The 17,762-nt window shown below is 46.7% G+C and overlaps 1 protein-coding gene across 2 annotated transcripts in view; it reads left to right on the forward strand.

Annotated features, from left to right (window-relative positions):
• The window catches only part of b4galnt4a (beta-1,4-N-acetyl-galactosaminyl transferase 4a), a 147,073-nt gene that overhangs the window by 69,640 nt on the left and 59,671 nt on the right, over positions 1-17,762 (forward strand). For both annotated transcript variants that reach the window (XM_030425349.1, XM_030425350.1), the window contains exon 3: positions 10,218-10,316. In XM_030425349.1, coding sequence (XP_030281209.1) covers positions 10,218-10,316 — 99 coding nt within the window. The remainder of the gene's footprint in view (positions 1-10,217; positions 10,317-17,762) is intronic.

Below are 17,762 nucleotides of genomic sequence, written 5' to 3' on the forward strand. Positions count from 1 at the left end.
CAAAAAAACGACCTTTAATGGGCTGAAATCCACAATCCAAAAATTCCAGAAAGCAAGTAACAAAAGACCAGGCGAAGGAAAGTACAAGATAAAAACTAAACTAAATTGAGGACAAACCGGGAAACCACAAGAAGCCATCAGGAACACAGGGAACGCACAAGCTCCCGGGGAACAGGCACAGGAGCGCAGGAGGAGAACCGACAAATGCTGTGTTTCAATTCAGGCTCTGCATCCTTCGAAGGACTCGGCCTTTGCGGTCTTCGAAGGCCGAGTCCTTCGGAGAGACCTTGTTAACCTCGTCAGCCGTTGTTAAATGGGACGGTCTAGCCTTTGGAGCATTTCCTGGTTGCGTCACCGGATGTTTTACCCGCGAAAGTGACGATCTATGCCACTCCTTTTTTCTTCTTTTTTGGGCGTGCAAAGAATCTTGGGATATGTGAGGTCATGAAGGATAGTAGCAGTGCATCCTCCAAAAACAGGGAAAAGAAGGAGTATTTGGAGGAGCCTTCGAATTGGGACAGCCTTCGTGCAGTATTGTGATGTAATTGGCCTTCAAATGCTCCTCTGAAGGATGCAGACCCTGAATTGAGACACAGCAAATTGAGGGAACAACACAGGCCAACATACAAACTAAACTAATGAGGAGGTTGAAGTGCAGGTGGAGAGACGCTGGGGGCAGGGCAGTGCTGACAAGGCTGAAGTGACACAGGTGTGTTGGGCGGAGCAGATAAACACAGGAGGGAAACAACACTGGGAACGCAGGTGAGCAGGAAGGTGCCAATCTCTGTATAGGGACTTTTTCGCTTCTCTGCATCTGTTTTTTATTATTATTATTATTACTAAAACCACCAGTGACCTGAGAACAACCTTTTGTTCAGGTAAATCGTCGTATGGTTTCTCTGAGCACACTGTGGCAGCACTGATAGGATTGTGTGTTTAAAGAAAAACTTCGCGGCAGTTTGAGGGGGAAAAAAAACCAAAGAACATGTATCCGTCCGTCCATCCATTATCTCTGGTCACGGCTGAGAAACACAGTTTGGAGGAGGGGGAGAAGAAAAAAAAATGCCACAAACAAGTTAATGCAGCAAAACTGTGAACATACCTGTCTCGTTAGAGCGCGGCCGGCCTTGTTTGTTAGGGTTTGTGTGTCCGTCTCTGTCTGAGGCCGCCTCGGTTTCTCTGCAGCCGGGCTCGCTGCTGATTAGGTCAGATTGAGCACCGAGGAGGTCAGGCATGATTGGCAGTTGAGTGTTTGCCTTTTTCTGTTTGCCAGCTGCCCCGTGTCACACCCTATCAGCAGTCATCAGCCTGGACAGAAGAGCCAGGCCTAATATAGATGACAGACCTTTGCTCCTTGTCCCTCATGTCTCCTTCATACCTTACTGTGATACAAAAGGTTCTGGGTAGAATGTATTTGTGCCCCTTCCAACAAAAGGAGAGCCGGATTCCAGATCAGATTCTTGTCGTATGCTCCTTCGTCCCCTTCTTATTATTTCTCCCTTTCCTCTGATCTGACCTGTATCTTGTTCAAGCTCTTACCTACATTGAATTTATAATGATTAAAAGCACCTTTAGCTGCCTCTCTCTGCAGGCTGTACTGAAGCACCTCTCAGACGGTTTTAATTACATGCAGAGATTACATGCCATCAAATATAGAGCTTTAGCTTTGCCCGCTCGCTCTCCACCACTTAACCGAACGCACAAATCCTGTCCTCAATCGGTCAGCCAAATATTTACCACTCTGAATCAGTGATGACGCGATATTACCTGGAATGTCTTAAAGGGATATTGCAGTGTAAATTTAATCCATGGTCTAACACACAGTGAAACTGTGATAGACTCCCTCTCGAGAGATCAAGTTAGCAGACCGCTAATTTACGGAGTTTTATCAACCTCAGAAACGACCGCACGACAACAATACACTGCAGTAAATGGATCCAAATATAAACCGCCACCAAAAAGCCACAAATAATGCTCAGAACAGCACCAAACTTCAGCAACAGTACAAATAGGGTCTCAGCACATAGTCCGGGGCATCTAACCTCCGCTAGCTTAGCTGGATTTCTATTGGGAAGCTAAAAACAGACTTCAACTCTCCTCCATCAGCTTCCGGGTCGGGGAAGTCCCGACGCGACGATTACCGAGTGCGGTTAGAAATGCTCAATTCCGTTCTTTTCCCTGTCCGCTCTCGATAATAACTGTTATAAACTGGCAGGTAAGACACATATGAACTTTGATTGCTTTTCCATGGAGTCATAATTATACATTTTCATCCATGAGCCGCGGAACTCTATTGCACTCGGTAATCGACTCGTCGGGACTTCCCGTCAACAGGAAGCTGCTGCAGAAGAGTGGTAAATTTAGTCAGCTTTTCAGTAGAAATCCAGCTAAGCTAGCGGAGGTTAGATGCCCCGGACTATGTGCTGAGAGCCTATTTGTACTGTTGCTGAAGTTTGGTGCTGTTCTGAGCATTATTTGTGGCTTTTGGTGGCGGTTTATATTTGGATCCATTTACTGCAGTGTATTGTTGTCGTGCGGTCGTTTCTGAGGTTGATAAAACTCCGTAAATTAGCGGTCTGCTAACTTGATCTCTCGAGAGGGAGCCTAACACAGTTATAAGATAACATGTACGTAAACTCCTGCTTTTAACAAGAGTGCCTGAGACAATGAGTTCAGATTTAAAACGAGGGTACCTGAGCCGTGACATGGCCCAAAGTGACAACACAAAGCTCTTCAGACCGCTATCGATCCCAGGAGAGATTGCAGTGCTCCTCCACTGCCATCGTCCTCACATGCCCGCTGTATCGACGTGGACTCGAGCATGACAGAAGTCTTACCAGACCCGGATCAATAAATTACACCGGGTGTTGAAATAAAGCCCAGCGTGTGCTGCGTGCACATGTCTGTAGGGGTTCATGCGAACCCGCTGGGTGCACACATACTCATCATCATCATCATCATCATCATCGCATTAAAAACCAGCGCTCTTTAAGTTCCCTTGCAGGATAATAATTGCTCATCATCTCCCCTTTTTCCTCCCTCAACCGTCTGCAGTTTTTCTCCTCACCATCGGTCCATCTCTCCCTCCCTCCCCTCCCTCCTTCCTCTCCTTCGTGTCTTATTGTCTCCCTGCCGTACTCATCTCTGCACCATTAATCTTCCGACCAATGAATTGGAGCCACTGACTCTATCACTCCCATTGTCGACTGCAGCCGTCCCTTATTTATGTTCCATTTTTCTCCCCTCTCTCTTCCTCACTCAGCCTTTTTCCTACTGTTCCACTGACCGGCATGTAATTTCTTACATGAATAATGCAAGGCAGCGTGACAAAAATAGTTGCACTCCTTCTTTCTCTTGGCCGGGGATTTGTTCTGCAATAGTTTAACTGAACGCGCTCGGGCTGATTTCTATTCAGCGGTGCCAGCCACTTTGTTAAAGGGAGTAGGGGATTTTGGATGTGAAGGTATCGGGGGCTCCTAAAGCTGCATTCTCACTGAAATAGACTAGAACCGGCTGACGGTGAGATCAGGGTGCAGATTTATTCAACCCTCTCAGCGCTGATCCAGGATCACTGAGGTGGTTCCCGGGACAATCCTATTCATTAGCCGACACCCGGAGCGGGAACATCAACATATGGCAGTCTGCAGGCAAAAATTAAATGTCAGTTTCCAGCCGTGTTTGCTGATGTGCCAGTGTTAGGAATATCCAAGTGGCCAGCTTTCATCTGTCGGCTCTGCGTTCCAGAACAACACAGGACGTTTTTTTTTTCTCGAGTTAACCGAGTTTACGGTCGTGTTTTACATCTTGGCAAGTTCCGCCGTCTGAGCACTGCGCTGATCTTTTCTTTGTGGAGAACAATAACTTCACTGCGTAAAAGAAATGCACATTTGTCGAGTGGATCAGAGGTGACTGACTCATTCTTTACATCTCCTTTTCTCTCACGTCAGCCTCTGAAAAGAGCAGTGTAATTCGAAGCACAGCGTGATGCCAGAGGGGTAGAAATTGACATCGCAGCGTGAGACAAATGACTATTTGGCTGGTCGTTCGTAAATCCTTTTGGATTTTTCAAGGGGCTTCTGGGCGCAATTGGGAAAAAGACCTTCATCCAATTAGAGTACGTCACCCTAACCCAAGGAGAAAAAATGGCAGTCTGTTCACAAACAATCTGCCGTTACCCTAAAAATGTGTTGATTCAAGGCAGGAAATAGTCCGTGAAGTAACAGAATCGTGATACATAATTCATCACCGCTGCCGACTGTGACAGTTTGATCAGACTGGAAGCTATTTGGTGAATCACAGCATCAAATTGTGTGACTTCTCAAATCTGGACTCCTAATCCTCTTCTGTCTGTCATCGCGTCAAACCCGACCCACATTAGAAAAAAATTGTGATTTGCCTGATTCAGACCAGATCTGATGGGAACCTATCTTCTGAATTTGACGGAGGGTGGTGGTGGTGGTAGGGGGGGACCAGGCGCATCTGCCAGAGCAAATAAGCGTGGCAGGTTCATCCGGTTTCCTGGCTCCCATGTAAGAACACTGTAACTGATTCTGTCACACAGGTCTGCTGTGGGAAGCCTTTAGTTGCCATGGTGAGCAGCGTGAAGGACCAGGTGCATATTGGTCACACTGAGGACCGTTCTAATAATCACCTTGAGTATTGAAGCACTCATTGTCCCGCGAGAGTGCCCAAGGACCTGCGTAAACACGCTTTTGAATCCCCTCCAGAGTCTCCCGAGGGTAATTCAGGACATGTGCCTCCTCCCCTGAGCCGAGGAGGCATAATTGGTCCTCTAAGGTACGAACTAGGAAAACAGAAGTGGGCCACCTTTCGCTCAATCAACCTTGTTTTGTTGTTTGAGGAAAGTCACCAGTTCTCCTCTGCTTTATTTGTCTTCTTTGTCTTTTTGCTCATCAGGTTGATTCTTGAGTCTTATCACCAGGTTGTCAAGTGTTGAGATAATGGGGTCGGTATTCGGCACGAATATTTCTTTTCTCCAGAATCGCCTGTGAAGCGCAGCAACACTCCTTTGAACGTTACTCTTTTTCTTTGCAATGCCGTGATGCTCGGATGAGGCGGGGAACGTTTTGACGCCATTGTGGGCTTTGTTAGAATGTGGAGTGGTTGAGAGTGGCGATAAAAAAGCCTCGCTGTGACCATGAACACTCGCCTTTTGTCCCAAGGCACTGGAGGAGCATTACTTATTTCAATAAAAGCAACACTGTTAAGAAGGAAACGATGACAAAGGGACGTTACAAAATACATTTTTATCATCTCACCCGGCCCTCACCCCTCTGTGGGTTCTCTCTCTCTCCAACTCATCACAACGACCAACTTGCAGTATTCCTTCAAGGACTTTCTGGTACTTTTTATTCTTTATTTCTGCTCTTGAGTATTGGTTTTGTTTCAAATCCTAGTGGATGCTGCATCATCACCTTCCCCCTATTGTGTATTTTCTCCATATTTGTATTCTCTTAGAGATTGTGTGAACTACCAGACTGGACTGAATTCTCCCAACGGGGGGGTTGAATAGAGTACCTATGTATAGAAAGAAAACCTTCTATCTGTGGTATCCTGAGAATCTTTTCAGCGGTAGTTACATCACATGCGGAGCCGCGGTGCCGGTGAGCGTGTCATACTTCACAGAGCTTTGTGGTTCTGCTCTGAAACCGAGCAGGCACTGGTCTGTTTGGTCTGCTCAGTTAAGAGACGTGGGAAAGGGAGTCTGGCAAGTCCACGGCCGCTTCAGACATTCGCTGTGCCAGAGGGATTTCTGAAGACTAGTCTGGCACAAAGCAGTGTGAACTACCTATCAAAGGTTTTCTCCCAGTCGTGCTTTTTTTTTTTCCCCTCCTCTCTATTGCGCCATTGTTCACCTTCTTCTCTCTTTTGTATCCGTCTCTGTTCATCTGTCTTGTGCCGCGTTGCTTTGCGTCCGTCTCCGGTCTGGCCTCTTCGCTCTCTTATTTCTCTCTCGGCCTCGTCGTCTCCTCGTTTCATTCGCATCCTTTTATCTCGCCGTTTTTTCCTCTGTAGAAGTCTCTCGGCTTCGCGATCGATTTGTAAATGTCCGGTCCGCGGTGACACGCTGTCCGAGGTTGTCTGACGCAAAAGATGTGTCTGAGAGTTGTATCAATATCGCACAAAGCCGCCGTCGCAGCTTTTCTGTCCGGTGATGAATCACTGCGATTAGTCACTGCTACAGTAAATGCCATCCAGGTATCTTTGCTTCCAGCTACGCCTGTTAATATGTACAGTGAACAGAGATTCAGTGAGACCATAGGCTGAAAAATGTGAAGCGTCTATATTATTATGATGGTGTCGCACTAATTAACATACTCCATATCTCTGCGGAGGTTAACATGAATGAAAAATGGGGAATAATGTAATTATTCCGCACTGATTGTCAATTTTCGCGCCGCGGGTCGCTCGGAAACGCAGCCGTGATTTGTGGACTCTTCGGGAGCCGCCTGAGCTCGTTCGCTCGGGTTGTCGTGGTGGGTGGGGAGAGGGTGCAGAGATTTGTGAAACGAGTCCCAGATCTCTGCTCTGCTTTTATCTGCTGTGCCCCCCCCCCCCTCTCCCATCGCCGCTGACTGGTGCTCGTTTGTGTTTAATAAGGGAGATTAATTAAGCTCGTTGGTATTCTAGGACACCGGCTCGCAGCTGTTTCCCCGGGCTAAGATCAGCAAGGTCGTCCGTTTGAACGCCAGGAAACCAGCACCCACCAGAGTCGGTTTTTTTTGTTTTTTTTCCCCACCGGTGGGATTGATGGATATCAGCGACAGACGCTCACCGATTGGACGGCTAATCCATCAATCAACGCTTACGAGATGAACAACCTCTGCGGCGCGTGTTCACACATAAAACAGCTTAGTTTGGCCATAATTAAACGCTGCTCTCCGGCACTCTCGCTGCCGTAGCTGACGAATGCGCACATTGTTATGGACCATTTGTCATCCCGTTTGAGTGAAAGTCAACAAGGTAAGTAGCAATGTAAACACATGATAAATAGGCCGTCTCATCAGCGTGATTGATATTCCCTGTTTTGCCTTGATGCAATGTTTAATACATAAGGCCATCTGACAGGCCCCCCCTTTAGCATCAACTTTAATTATCAGTGAAACATGATATCACAGTTCTGGGCCAAGTGCCAGGAAAGAAAAAAAATTATAAAAAATGGAGATCTGCTAATAAGCTGGAGGTTTGTAACTCTGAAGAAATGAGTCATGCAAAAAAAAAAATGTTACGAGTATTTGCAGCGAGCTGTAAGTGATGACAACATCTCGACGAGGTGTAAAGTCGACACACACAATGGAGGAAAAAAAAGAGACGCCGCTGCTGAAGGATGTAGCGTAGCTTCAGGTCAATGAGTTTAACTTGCGCCTTTTAGTAATGTATCGATAAGCAGACTTTCCAGTCGGATCCAGCTGAGGCATCACTTTCGGAAAGTGGTGTCTGTGTGAATTAAAGTCCAAAAAGCCTCGCAGTGATTTAGAGTTTTTGGTCTTTTTTCCGGGGTGGACGGCGCGTAATCTCTCAAAACGCCGTCTCTTCTAATCGCAATCAGTAACCGCAGATCACAAAGCGCTTTACCTGCGCGGATTATCTTTCATCATCACACAAACAGTCATCGCACCTGTTCTAATGAACGGTGAAAGCTGATTAGCTGACAACACAGACAGGCAGGAACAGAAAACAGCTCTCGGTTTTGCTCACAGACAGTTTGAGGTCTGAATATGATTTGAAATGAAATGAGGGCGCCGAGCTGTTTAAAGAGATGAAAACAGGAGGAAAAAAAAAAGCAGCATTTTAGCGTAAAGAAGAGTGCAAAGTGTTAATGAGAAAACAGAGCTGAGATGATTTCAATTCCAAAAACTGGATTGACCTCAGAACTCTAACTTAAGGTTCGATGTTCATTATAATTCTTTTAAAGATGTTTATCGACTGTATTTCAGATTCATGTTTATAAGCATACAGCGTTCTTGATAAAAGAAGAACTTGTTATTTTCCTTTCCTTCAGTGTTTTATAGGTTCTTGTGCACGTAAGACATCTTGAAAGTAAAAGATCCAAGTCCCAACAACAGACGCTCCTCTCTCCTACAGAAAACACTGCTCCTCAAACGCCTCGTTAGTAGTCTCTCCTCTGATTCTGTGACTTTGTGACATCACACTGCATCACCAAGTCACACATTTGCATCATCTGTGCCACATGGCTAGTTCAGCCCGTAAGAATCAGTCTAGCACTGCAGCTCTGTTGTTGTCATCGGTGCTGGGTCAGGCGTGTGTGAGCCGACCAATCAGAGCAGACTGAGTATTCAGGAGGGGAAGAGCTGAAAATGAGTAAAGTGTCTCCTTTGAATAATTATGGAAATTCTCTGTAGTTTGTAAATAAATTAGGCATTAATTACTGCATTACAGTAGATTGCAGAAATTAGAGTAAATAATTAGAGTTTCAGGATTTTTAATCACGGCTTTATTTCTTATTATATGGTGATTTTCCACCGTGCTGCACATGCACCAGTGACACGTCAAAGGAGACACGCAGCGGGTTCACTTGTCCCCTCAGATAGAAAGGTCAGGTCACTGTTAATCAATACAAAGATGTTCTGAATGATCACCTTTCTCCTGTGATGAAACACGTCCATCCGGATGAGAGCGGTCTCTGTCACTGGACGCTTTGATGGGTATAAAAATGTGTGGTATGCTATAACCAAATTTCCATCCGGATGAACACCTGTGGGAGTTTTCGGACCGACGTGTCACCCGGCGTTCTCCAGCACCAACATCAAAACCCAAAAAACAACGGAATATTTAGTGGACCAATGGTGTTCCATCCCTCCGGTAGAGCTTCAGAGATTTGTTGAATCAATGCCAAGGCACGCTGACGCTGATCTGGCAGCGTTGGTTCACCCCGAATCTCACTAAAACACTATGTTGGTTTTTTCCTTTAGTATTTCCACCTGCCTGTGTGTTTCAAAACCGGTAATCTTCCTGCAGGTTTTGAAATCAGGTGACCCAGCGTTTGCAAACCACTTGCGTTTCGTCACCGCTTGGTATTTTACTGACCACTGAGTCACGGCACGTACTTTATTCCTCTGCTGTCTTTGTTTTGCTGCGAGACTCCAGCTGATGCAATATGGATGTTGTGTCCTTCAACCGAGCGGATCTGTGTGTGTTTTTTTTGTTTGTGTATGTCTACGGGCGCGCACACACACACACACACACACACACACATCAGGCACTCTGCCGCTTCGTCTGGTGTCAGACGGGAGGGGAGCCTGTTGTCGCATTGCTTCATCATTACCTTCCCTGCCCTCCTTCATCTCGCTCCCTTGGAAGTTAAAAAAGTAATCAAAGGCTTGGCATCCGACAGCTCTGTCTTCCTCCCCTGCTCCGCTCTGAAAACTTCCCTTTCCTTCCCCTGATTCTTTCAAAAACGCTGGTGACTTCTCGACGAAAGCCCCTCATTTCAGGGGTGCTTAAAGCCTCTCCAGTGTCTCGGTGGAAGTGCGCCTCTCTTTGACGTTCCCGCTAAACGGAGGATGCTTTTGTCACTCATCAGCTCTGTGAATCAGTTCCTCCTCTGGGAGCCTGGCCCGCCCTTTTATATCCTCGCAGCTAGGCCCGAGGAACACGAGCTCCTCATTTTGCTCCGTCACACCGCGGCACTAACATTAACATGACTCCCGGAGAAAAGAGCCCTGCGGTGCTCCGGCCGGAGCGCCGGGCTAAATCCCAGATCAGGGGGGAGAGTTCAGGCTCCCTGGAGAGGAGATCTTGGCCGGCAGGGTGGATGGTTAGAGCATGTTGGAGATTAAGGCTTTAGAGAGTCAAACACTGGATTAGGGGTGAATGCTGAAGAAGAGATTCCACAGGGTCTTAAAAGTAGCCTTCTGGGGAAATAACCTTGTGTTTGCACGGCCCGCTCTTTCATCACGCGTGTGGTATTCCCAGCCGCGCGCGACGCAATGTACACACTGCTAAATGCCTCCATGAATAAGAAATGGCTGCGGGTTTTTCCCCCCCGCTAATGACGCCTTTTTATCCCATATATCAATTATGGAGGAGAGTCACGTTACCTCGGTGATGGATGGATGAACGGATGACTTTAAAACACCACTCATCTGTCATTTCCTGTCGTCATTGTTTCTTTCGTGCTGTTACTGATTCCTTGTTTCTGCTCTGTTTTTCTGTTGTTTTTTTTTCCCCCCAAGGATGACGAGCCGATCACAGGAAGGGCCGATGGCAGAGACCACACACACATACGGAAGTTCCTCAGCCAGCACCACAAGAAATTGCCATGGAAACCAGAGGTGAGATAAATCATTTTCTCGAAATTCTGGTATTATCTTGTATATCATCCTCTTTTTATATCCCGTGTCTTCCATCTCTCCGGCAGATAAAGATGATTATTTAAAGTCCTTTAGCTTCTTTTGCGATTTGTCTTCTTTTCTTTTTCATCTTGTGAACTCGGCACACACACACACACACACGCGCAGACACAGGCTCGGGTAAAGAACTTTCATCAGCAGTCGACCTCAGTGAAAATGGTTTTATTAATGCCGCTTCATCAGTCGTTCGGTAATCGAGTGTTTGCTTTTTGTACAATGTAATTTAGCAGCAGATGTCTTTCTCCCATTTTTCTTTCAGTTGTCCTTTTTAAAGCGAGGCTGATACTTAAGGTCAAACAGAAACGCAGTCATTCTCCGGCACAATTATGAGCGAAAATACACCTCGTGATGACAGATTACCGGTGCGGGGACGATCGTTTTTCATCCTGAGCCATTAGCGGGGTTATATTTAAAGGCACCTGTGACTCGGAGATTACAAGTTGATTTGATTCATCCTAATTTTTCAGCTCACTTACTGATGTGCTCTACGCCGCCGCTGTAACAAAGAGAGCAGCCGACAGGGCAATTAAGCAGCGGATTTGCGATAGGGAGAGCGGCTCTAGATCTGTAACCTGTTCAGCAGAGTTTAATTAAAGGAGTGTGTGTGTGTGTGTGTGTGTGTGTGTGTGTGTGTGTGTCTGCAAGCCCGAATATGCAAAATATGATTTATTACGCGTTCTCTACCTGGAGTAGTTTAACTATCTCTGCTTGAGCATCGCAGTGTGGAGTTGTGGGTAATCTGCAGAGACTCGAACAGCATGTGGTCGATAAATAAAGTTTTTCGAGTAGATTAACTGACTGCAGCGATACAGGCAGCACTTTGTAATACCAACTTATACTTTACTTTATGTGCTCAGCTGGCCGCTCGCAGCATAATGCATGTAATCTTCTGCATTACCATAGCTGCGAGAAACAGTATGCGTCCCATAATGTTGCAGGCTGTTGTTTTATTTCTGCCGACTCTCCTGGGTGAGCTGGATTTCCGCATGCCGTTGAATATTGTCTCAAGGCCTTGAAAATGGACGTGAATAGATGGCAATAAACAACTTTTTTGCTTCTGCTTCTCATTCTGAGGTAAATAGCGATTTACAGTGTGATGATTGTAGAAAAGAGACATCATACACGTCTAGATTGGTCCTATAAACGTCGCTCTCAACATGCTATTCGATCTGCAACTGGACTGGTCCCATTTGCAAGAAGAGGCATCGATTTCTCCGGTCGCTGTCCCCGGGTAGCTGTGGAACAGCTGGAATAACTGTGGAACTGACTCTGCACTGCAAAGGAGAACAAACCTGCTGATGGAGGAGGCAGAGAGGCGACAAGTGATAAAACTAGTGAATGGACGGGCATTCACTCAATGGAGAGCAGCCAGTGTTGAGTCAAAGTCTGTTTCCTCTCTGATATGTGTTCCCCCTTGCCAGCGGGGACTTGGGTACGGTTCAAAACCGGCATTCTGTCTACTAGATCGGAACAAAACCTGCTACGTATTAACACAACCGGGTGTTTGTCTCTGCCTTTGCGTCGCTCTGCGGTCGGGGGCTTTCTGGGTCAAACTGGGATTCCTACAGTTGTGTTTTGCTTTGGACAGCAGCCACGCAAAAGCTGTGTTAGCAACAGCGACGCCGACTGTAATACCGCGGGGAAAAGCCAGGACGAGGAACGTTGCGCGGCACAGTTCGCCGTGTCCAAGTGGGACTCCTGCAGTTGCATCATTGTCTCACGTGACACCCGACTCAAGAAAGTGCAACACTCCTGTGTGTGCATGACTTATTGAAGTCGCGTGATGCAGGTTACTGCAAGCAAGTCAGAAAGCAAACCTTACAGCCTGATAGTTCCCTGTTGGGTCCTTGAATTTGAGGGCATTGGGCCTGGAAAAGTCTTTAAAAAAGTCCATTTACGTTTGATGTTTAAGGTAAGAGAGGCAACACCGGGTTAAAATGTAGCACAAAAATAAATTCCCACATTATAATATTCTCCTACTTTGCTTTTAGCACTTTTGTTTTTCTAATGTCATCTGGCCGAGAAACATCTGTTGCCTGAATATTTACGGGCTCGCATCCAAGTGTGGAGGACGCTGCTGGCATAATTTAAAACTGTGCTACTTAGAAAATGAGATTTGAAGTAGATATTAGACAGCCGAGCTCGGACTGCAGCCAAACCAGATACGTATCTGAGGTTTGGGCCATGTGGGCTCGTCCCACAAACGCTTTATTATCCACGTCCTGGTTTTTTTTTTCTCTCTGTTGAACCATTCCGAGACCTGCAAAAGGGCACTTCTGCACTAAAAAGACACGTACATGACTCCATTGACCAAACGAAATTTCTTATTTATGCTTTGGATTGGAAAAAAAAAAAACCGAGACAGACTCAAAAGGGAAATAAATTTTGCAGCAACCTCACCGGCTGCATTTTACAGAACATTAGGCGTGACTAGCATCAAAGCTCGTTCGTAGAAGTCATCATGCTCATTTCCAAGCCCACTCGTGAAGCAACGCGCCATCACATTTCTGTGAATTTTATGTAAATCCGGCGTAACTCCATCAAATATTTCATATATCCCTAAGAACTTTTATCCTCTAAAATCTCTTCCTCTCTTATCTCGCTCTCCTGCCACGTCGAGCCGGAGCCAAGTCTGTCAGAAATCATGGAGTGAGGCGGCTCTTCCTTTTCGCTTTCCTCACCAGCTATCTGTCCTAATTACCGCCGCTAACTTGCTTCCCTGGTGCACAGCCAAGATGGCAGAGGTCTGAGGCGTAGACTCGGGGGCTGGTGGAGGTGGAGCGCTGCCATATGCCAGCTGTCACAAACTGGCAGAGGTCAGGCGGGCATCCAGACGCCGTCATGCACGAGCCAAATGAAAGAATTGACTTTATTTCTTCCTATTCCTGCACCCCGCCCCCCACCTCCCCTGCAGAGACAGGAATAGAAACACGGGGAGGAAAACACAGCTCTCGATAATTTTCTGACTAAATTGCCGTGATTTCAGTCGCTGCCGGGGAGCTGACCGAGGATTCCCAGCTGGTGAACTCATCCAGGGGATGACTGTGGATTAGCATCGACGTGCAGCTGTAGAGTGGACATCCTCCGTCTGTCAAGGACACCAGCATGTCGAGGACTGGAACTGTGGATAGAGATCAGGAAGAGAGAGAGAGAGGGAGAGAGATCTGGCCCACTTTTTAACACAGACACACAGTAGCCGGGCACGGACAGATGAACAGTCGTAAACAGTCAGAGCCGACATGATCCGGAGAGAATCGTAGCATAATGGACAATTTATATTTAGTCAGGAGCTGAAAGAAAGTGATGGATAGATGGATTAAATGTACTTAAATGGGAATTAAGGTATTTTTAAACACAGGCTGTAGATTTACATGTTTGAAATGTGAATTAGTCATTTTGGAATCTGCAACTGCAACTTTCAAAGTTACAGCCACGAAAAAGTGCTCGTTCTCGCCACTTGCAGGCCGAAGTTGTTTTCTCTAAGCGTCCGACAACATTACGGAAACGATTCCCGCGGCGACGGATCCTTTCGTTGAATCGGAGGATCCGTTTTGTCACTAAGAAAGTCTCCCTGAAGAGGTCTCGCTCTGAAATCTGGCGAGAAGTGAGTTGCGGCAGGGAAGACGATGTGAGTCAGAGTTTGGAGAGGGAAGTTTAGAGTTTACCCAGAGGAACTGCTGGCAAGATCCTTTTTCCCAAAGTCACGGCTGACTGTTTAACTAATTTTGACAAATCCAGACGAGACAACAGCTGATACGACTCGCCTCTCATGAGACCTCGGAGCGAAACTTCTCATTGATCGAGGCTTTCTGGGCACAAAAAAAGATCTTCAACTTTAAGTAATTCTGAAGGAAGAAGAAGCTAGAACTTTTAGTGGAGGTAACACTGACAGACGCGGTCGGTGATCTACTGGACCGATTCCAAAAACTTCAGTTGGTACAAATCATTTAAACAGAAAGCTAGAAATATAAAATCTTGGTTTACAAATATCGGAATCCCCATTTTTAAATGACTGTTCAGTGTAAGTGTGAGTCCGATCATCATCCCAGATGTGTTACAGCTAATGTGCAGTGATGTAAATCTGATCGTCAGAAGGTGCAAAACCAAACACAGCGGAGGACGGATGGAGGATGAACGTTAACTGACCGACTCTACGTTTGGTTCTCTGGCTCATGTGCCGTGCAGAAGAGAAAGCTGGAGAAAAGTTGGAGATGTGGTACAGCTGATCATTTACCATTCAGGAGGGAAGTGAGGAAGACAGTGCGACGGAACACAGACACGTGACTCAGGCGGGAGCGGCCGTCACATGTGGCTCTTCACACCGAAACGCGTGCGACGACGGACGAGGACGGAAGAGGAATCGGAGCTTCGCCTCGTCTTTCCGGCTCTGCCGCCATCGCACCATCCCGAGTGAGAGAGCGAGAGACGGGGGGAGGAAGTGATGAGAAGAGGCGTGATATTTGTCTCACCAGTCTGCCTTTCTTTTCTTCTTTTCTTTTTCCAAAAAGATGCTGAACAGTCAAACGGGAGGCACAGAAAAATCGATTTCTGTCGCAGGCCTCTCGTTACAGCGGGGTGAATGATCGAAGGAGGAGGAGGAGAAAAAAAAAAACAATCCTCCGTTCCTCAATCCTCTGATCCACGTTTCTCGGTTCAGCCACATCCTCCCTCCTCGTGTTATACCCCTGGCATGACTAAAGACACGTTATCGCAGGACAGATGGCAGATTATACCAACCTTCATTACAGCAGTTGATGAGGCTGGAATCCAGATCACATGAACCTCGTCTTCCATTTTTTCGCGACTCTTCTCCGCGCGAAATGACTTCTCTCATTATCCGTTCCCCCGTATAATCCCCTCTTTCAAACCTCTGTACCTTTTGAAAAACCGCCTCGCTGTCCCCACCTACTTACCCCACTTCCTTTTCCCTTTTTTTTCTTCATTTTTTTTAATCCTCATTTCCTAATGGCCCGAGCAAAGATGAGATACGCACGCTGAATTCGCTCGGAGAGATTTTCATTAAATGTCTCGGAGCGGGAACATTCCTGCGTTAGCCGCAGGGGGAATAACTGGCATGTATGCATCATTTGATCATTCATTCGGCGCTTACATTCGAACGCAGCAGCTCAGTAGAAACCGCAGTACAGTATAGGCGATATGATGCATCAAGAGCGAGCCTTAATGCCCGTCTCTCCTGCAGTCTTACGCCTCGGGGGAGCGAGCCGAGAAGTATTGTATATACCCCCAGTGAGCCTTTGCCAGGAACATCATGTCTCACTTTTCTTATCCAAAGGGGGATTTACAGTGTCAGTTGGTGCGACTGCTCGTCAGTGGGTGCGCCGAGCGGCCATTTGTCAGTGCCTGGCTTGCCAGCGGGGAAGCGCAGAAGGCTGCACCAGATTTTTGGGGGGGGGGAAGGGAGATAGCGTCCTGCCGGAGAGAGAGAAGAGAAAAGTCTTGATTTGCAGTGCGACCAGATGGGTGAGAGGAGAGAGGAGATCTGGGTGAGGAGAGGAGTGTGGACGGAGATGTGGAGGAAACGAGCGGTCTGAGATGGAAGAGCGCTGTTCAGAGCGGCCGCTTGAAATGAGCACTCTTTCGTTTCAGATGTTATCAATCAGTTGTGTTTCCTTACTCAGCTTCTTTCCTGTCATTCCCCCCTTTTTCCCGTATTTCTTCTCCCCCCGTCTGCGTGCCCCTCACTCCTCGTATTTGACAGGTAGCATTAATTGCCTCCTTTCCGTTCTCTTTCCTCCAGTCTTGTTTTAACGGCAGGTAGAGCTGCAGTAAAGTAAAGTTGCTCTGCTGCTTTGACACGGTTGCAGAGTATACACTATACAGAACAGATGATAGGACTTCCTCTAGTAGTGTGTGATAAAAGTAAGAAAGGGGTGGATGAAGATGAAGATGAAGATGACGGGGAGGACAAAAGGGATTCTGACTTGAGAAAGACTGACAGACGATTGAAGAGGAAGTTGAATCTTTATTTAATCACATATCGTACGACATAGTGAAACCAAAGCGAACCATGGAAGCTTTCAATAAACCTTCAGTATTTTATGTATTTTATTTATTATCACTTATTTACTGGCCATGTTTGAGAGGGTTGTAACATGACGTGTGAAGAAAGAGACCTTCCTCATCTCTCTCGGCTGCCTGTTCAAGCCCGTGGGTTAGTAAGTCATTTGATCCCGCCGGACTTCTTTGGACTCGGGTCAGATTTTCCGCGTCAGTCCAAAGGATGTGACTCTGTGCACGCTCTCGAGTGTCTCAGTGACATTAACCAACGACCAGCTTCCAGCACAACACAGACAAACTAAATAAATTCTTACTATAACGTATTTTCTGCATCTGCAGCTGCACTCTGTGCCCCGTCTTCCTGATTGACTGCACGCTCCTGAAAGCAGTTTAGTATTTCATCCGCCGGCTTGTTGCTGCAGAACAGAGATGTTTTGTATCGATCAGCTGAAATGACCATGGAAATGTTATCAGCAAAAATCAGATGTCCCCTGTCTTCTTCCTGGCAGTCCCAGCACTTAGCCAGACAAATATGCAGTGTCCTCGCCGGTGACTGCTGACTCAGATCACCACAGAAGTTTGCAAAAACTTAGTGAAACAAGTTCCCCCCTCCGTTAAACACACAGAGCAGAGGGAGCTAGTTTGATGTCTCGTGTAGTCTTTTGACGGTGGGGATCTTTTATAGTGGGTGAAGTTACAGGAAGCGTCTGTGGTTAATACTACTTGTGGTGGCAGGAAGATGCAGAGGTCTGTCACTGGCTTTGGATTAAGATGGAATTAGACTGAAGGAAGAAACCCAAGAAAGTCAGCAGAAGTCACTCCGTCCCTTCTTTAGCCGATTTACGGACGAGGTCGAAGTAAAAGCTGCTGTGTGAAAGGCGACAAGCTGCAAGTTAATACCACAAGCAAACCATCTCTATACAAACTGTTAATGTGAGCGTTATTTTATCCCACGCTCTGAAGCGAGGAATCAGGAGGGGAGACCAAAAAAAAAAAAAAAAAAAAAAACAAGATGGAGAGAGACAGCAAAGGGAGCTGACAGCCGACAGCTGAGCTCAGGGAAACTGAAAGACTGGAGTGTAGAGAAAGTGACCGGAGCCAGACAGAGACAGAGGGATGAAGAGGCAGAACGAGAGAGGTCAGAGGGAAGAGCAGACAGCATTAGGGATAGTGGCACTATCTAGACAACAAGCTGCACTCCCAGTGAAAAAAGCAGAATGACATAACAGCAGCGAGACGGAGGGCGGTTAAGCGGTCAGGGAGGCAAAGGTGGCGCGGGGTGAGTTTAAGTCAGAGAAACTGGAAAAAGGAGGACTTCCTTCTTGCCTTGTTCCACATCCTGTTAAGGCG

Source organism: Sparus aurata, chromosome 8 (assembly GCF_900880675.1).
Source record: "Sparus aurata chromosome 8, fSpaAur1.1, whole genome shotgun sequence".
Classification (NCBI taxonomy): Eukaryota; Metazoa; Chordata; class Actinopteri; order Spariformes; family Sparidae; genus Sparus; species Sparus aurata.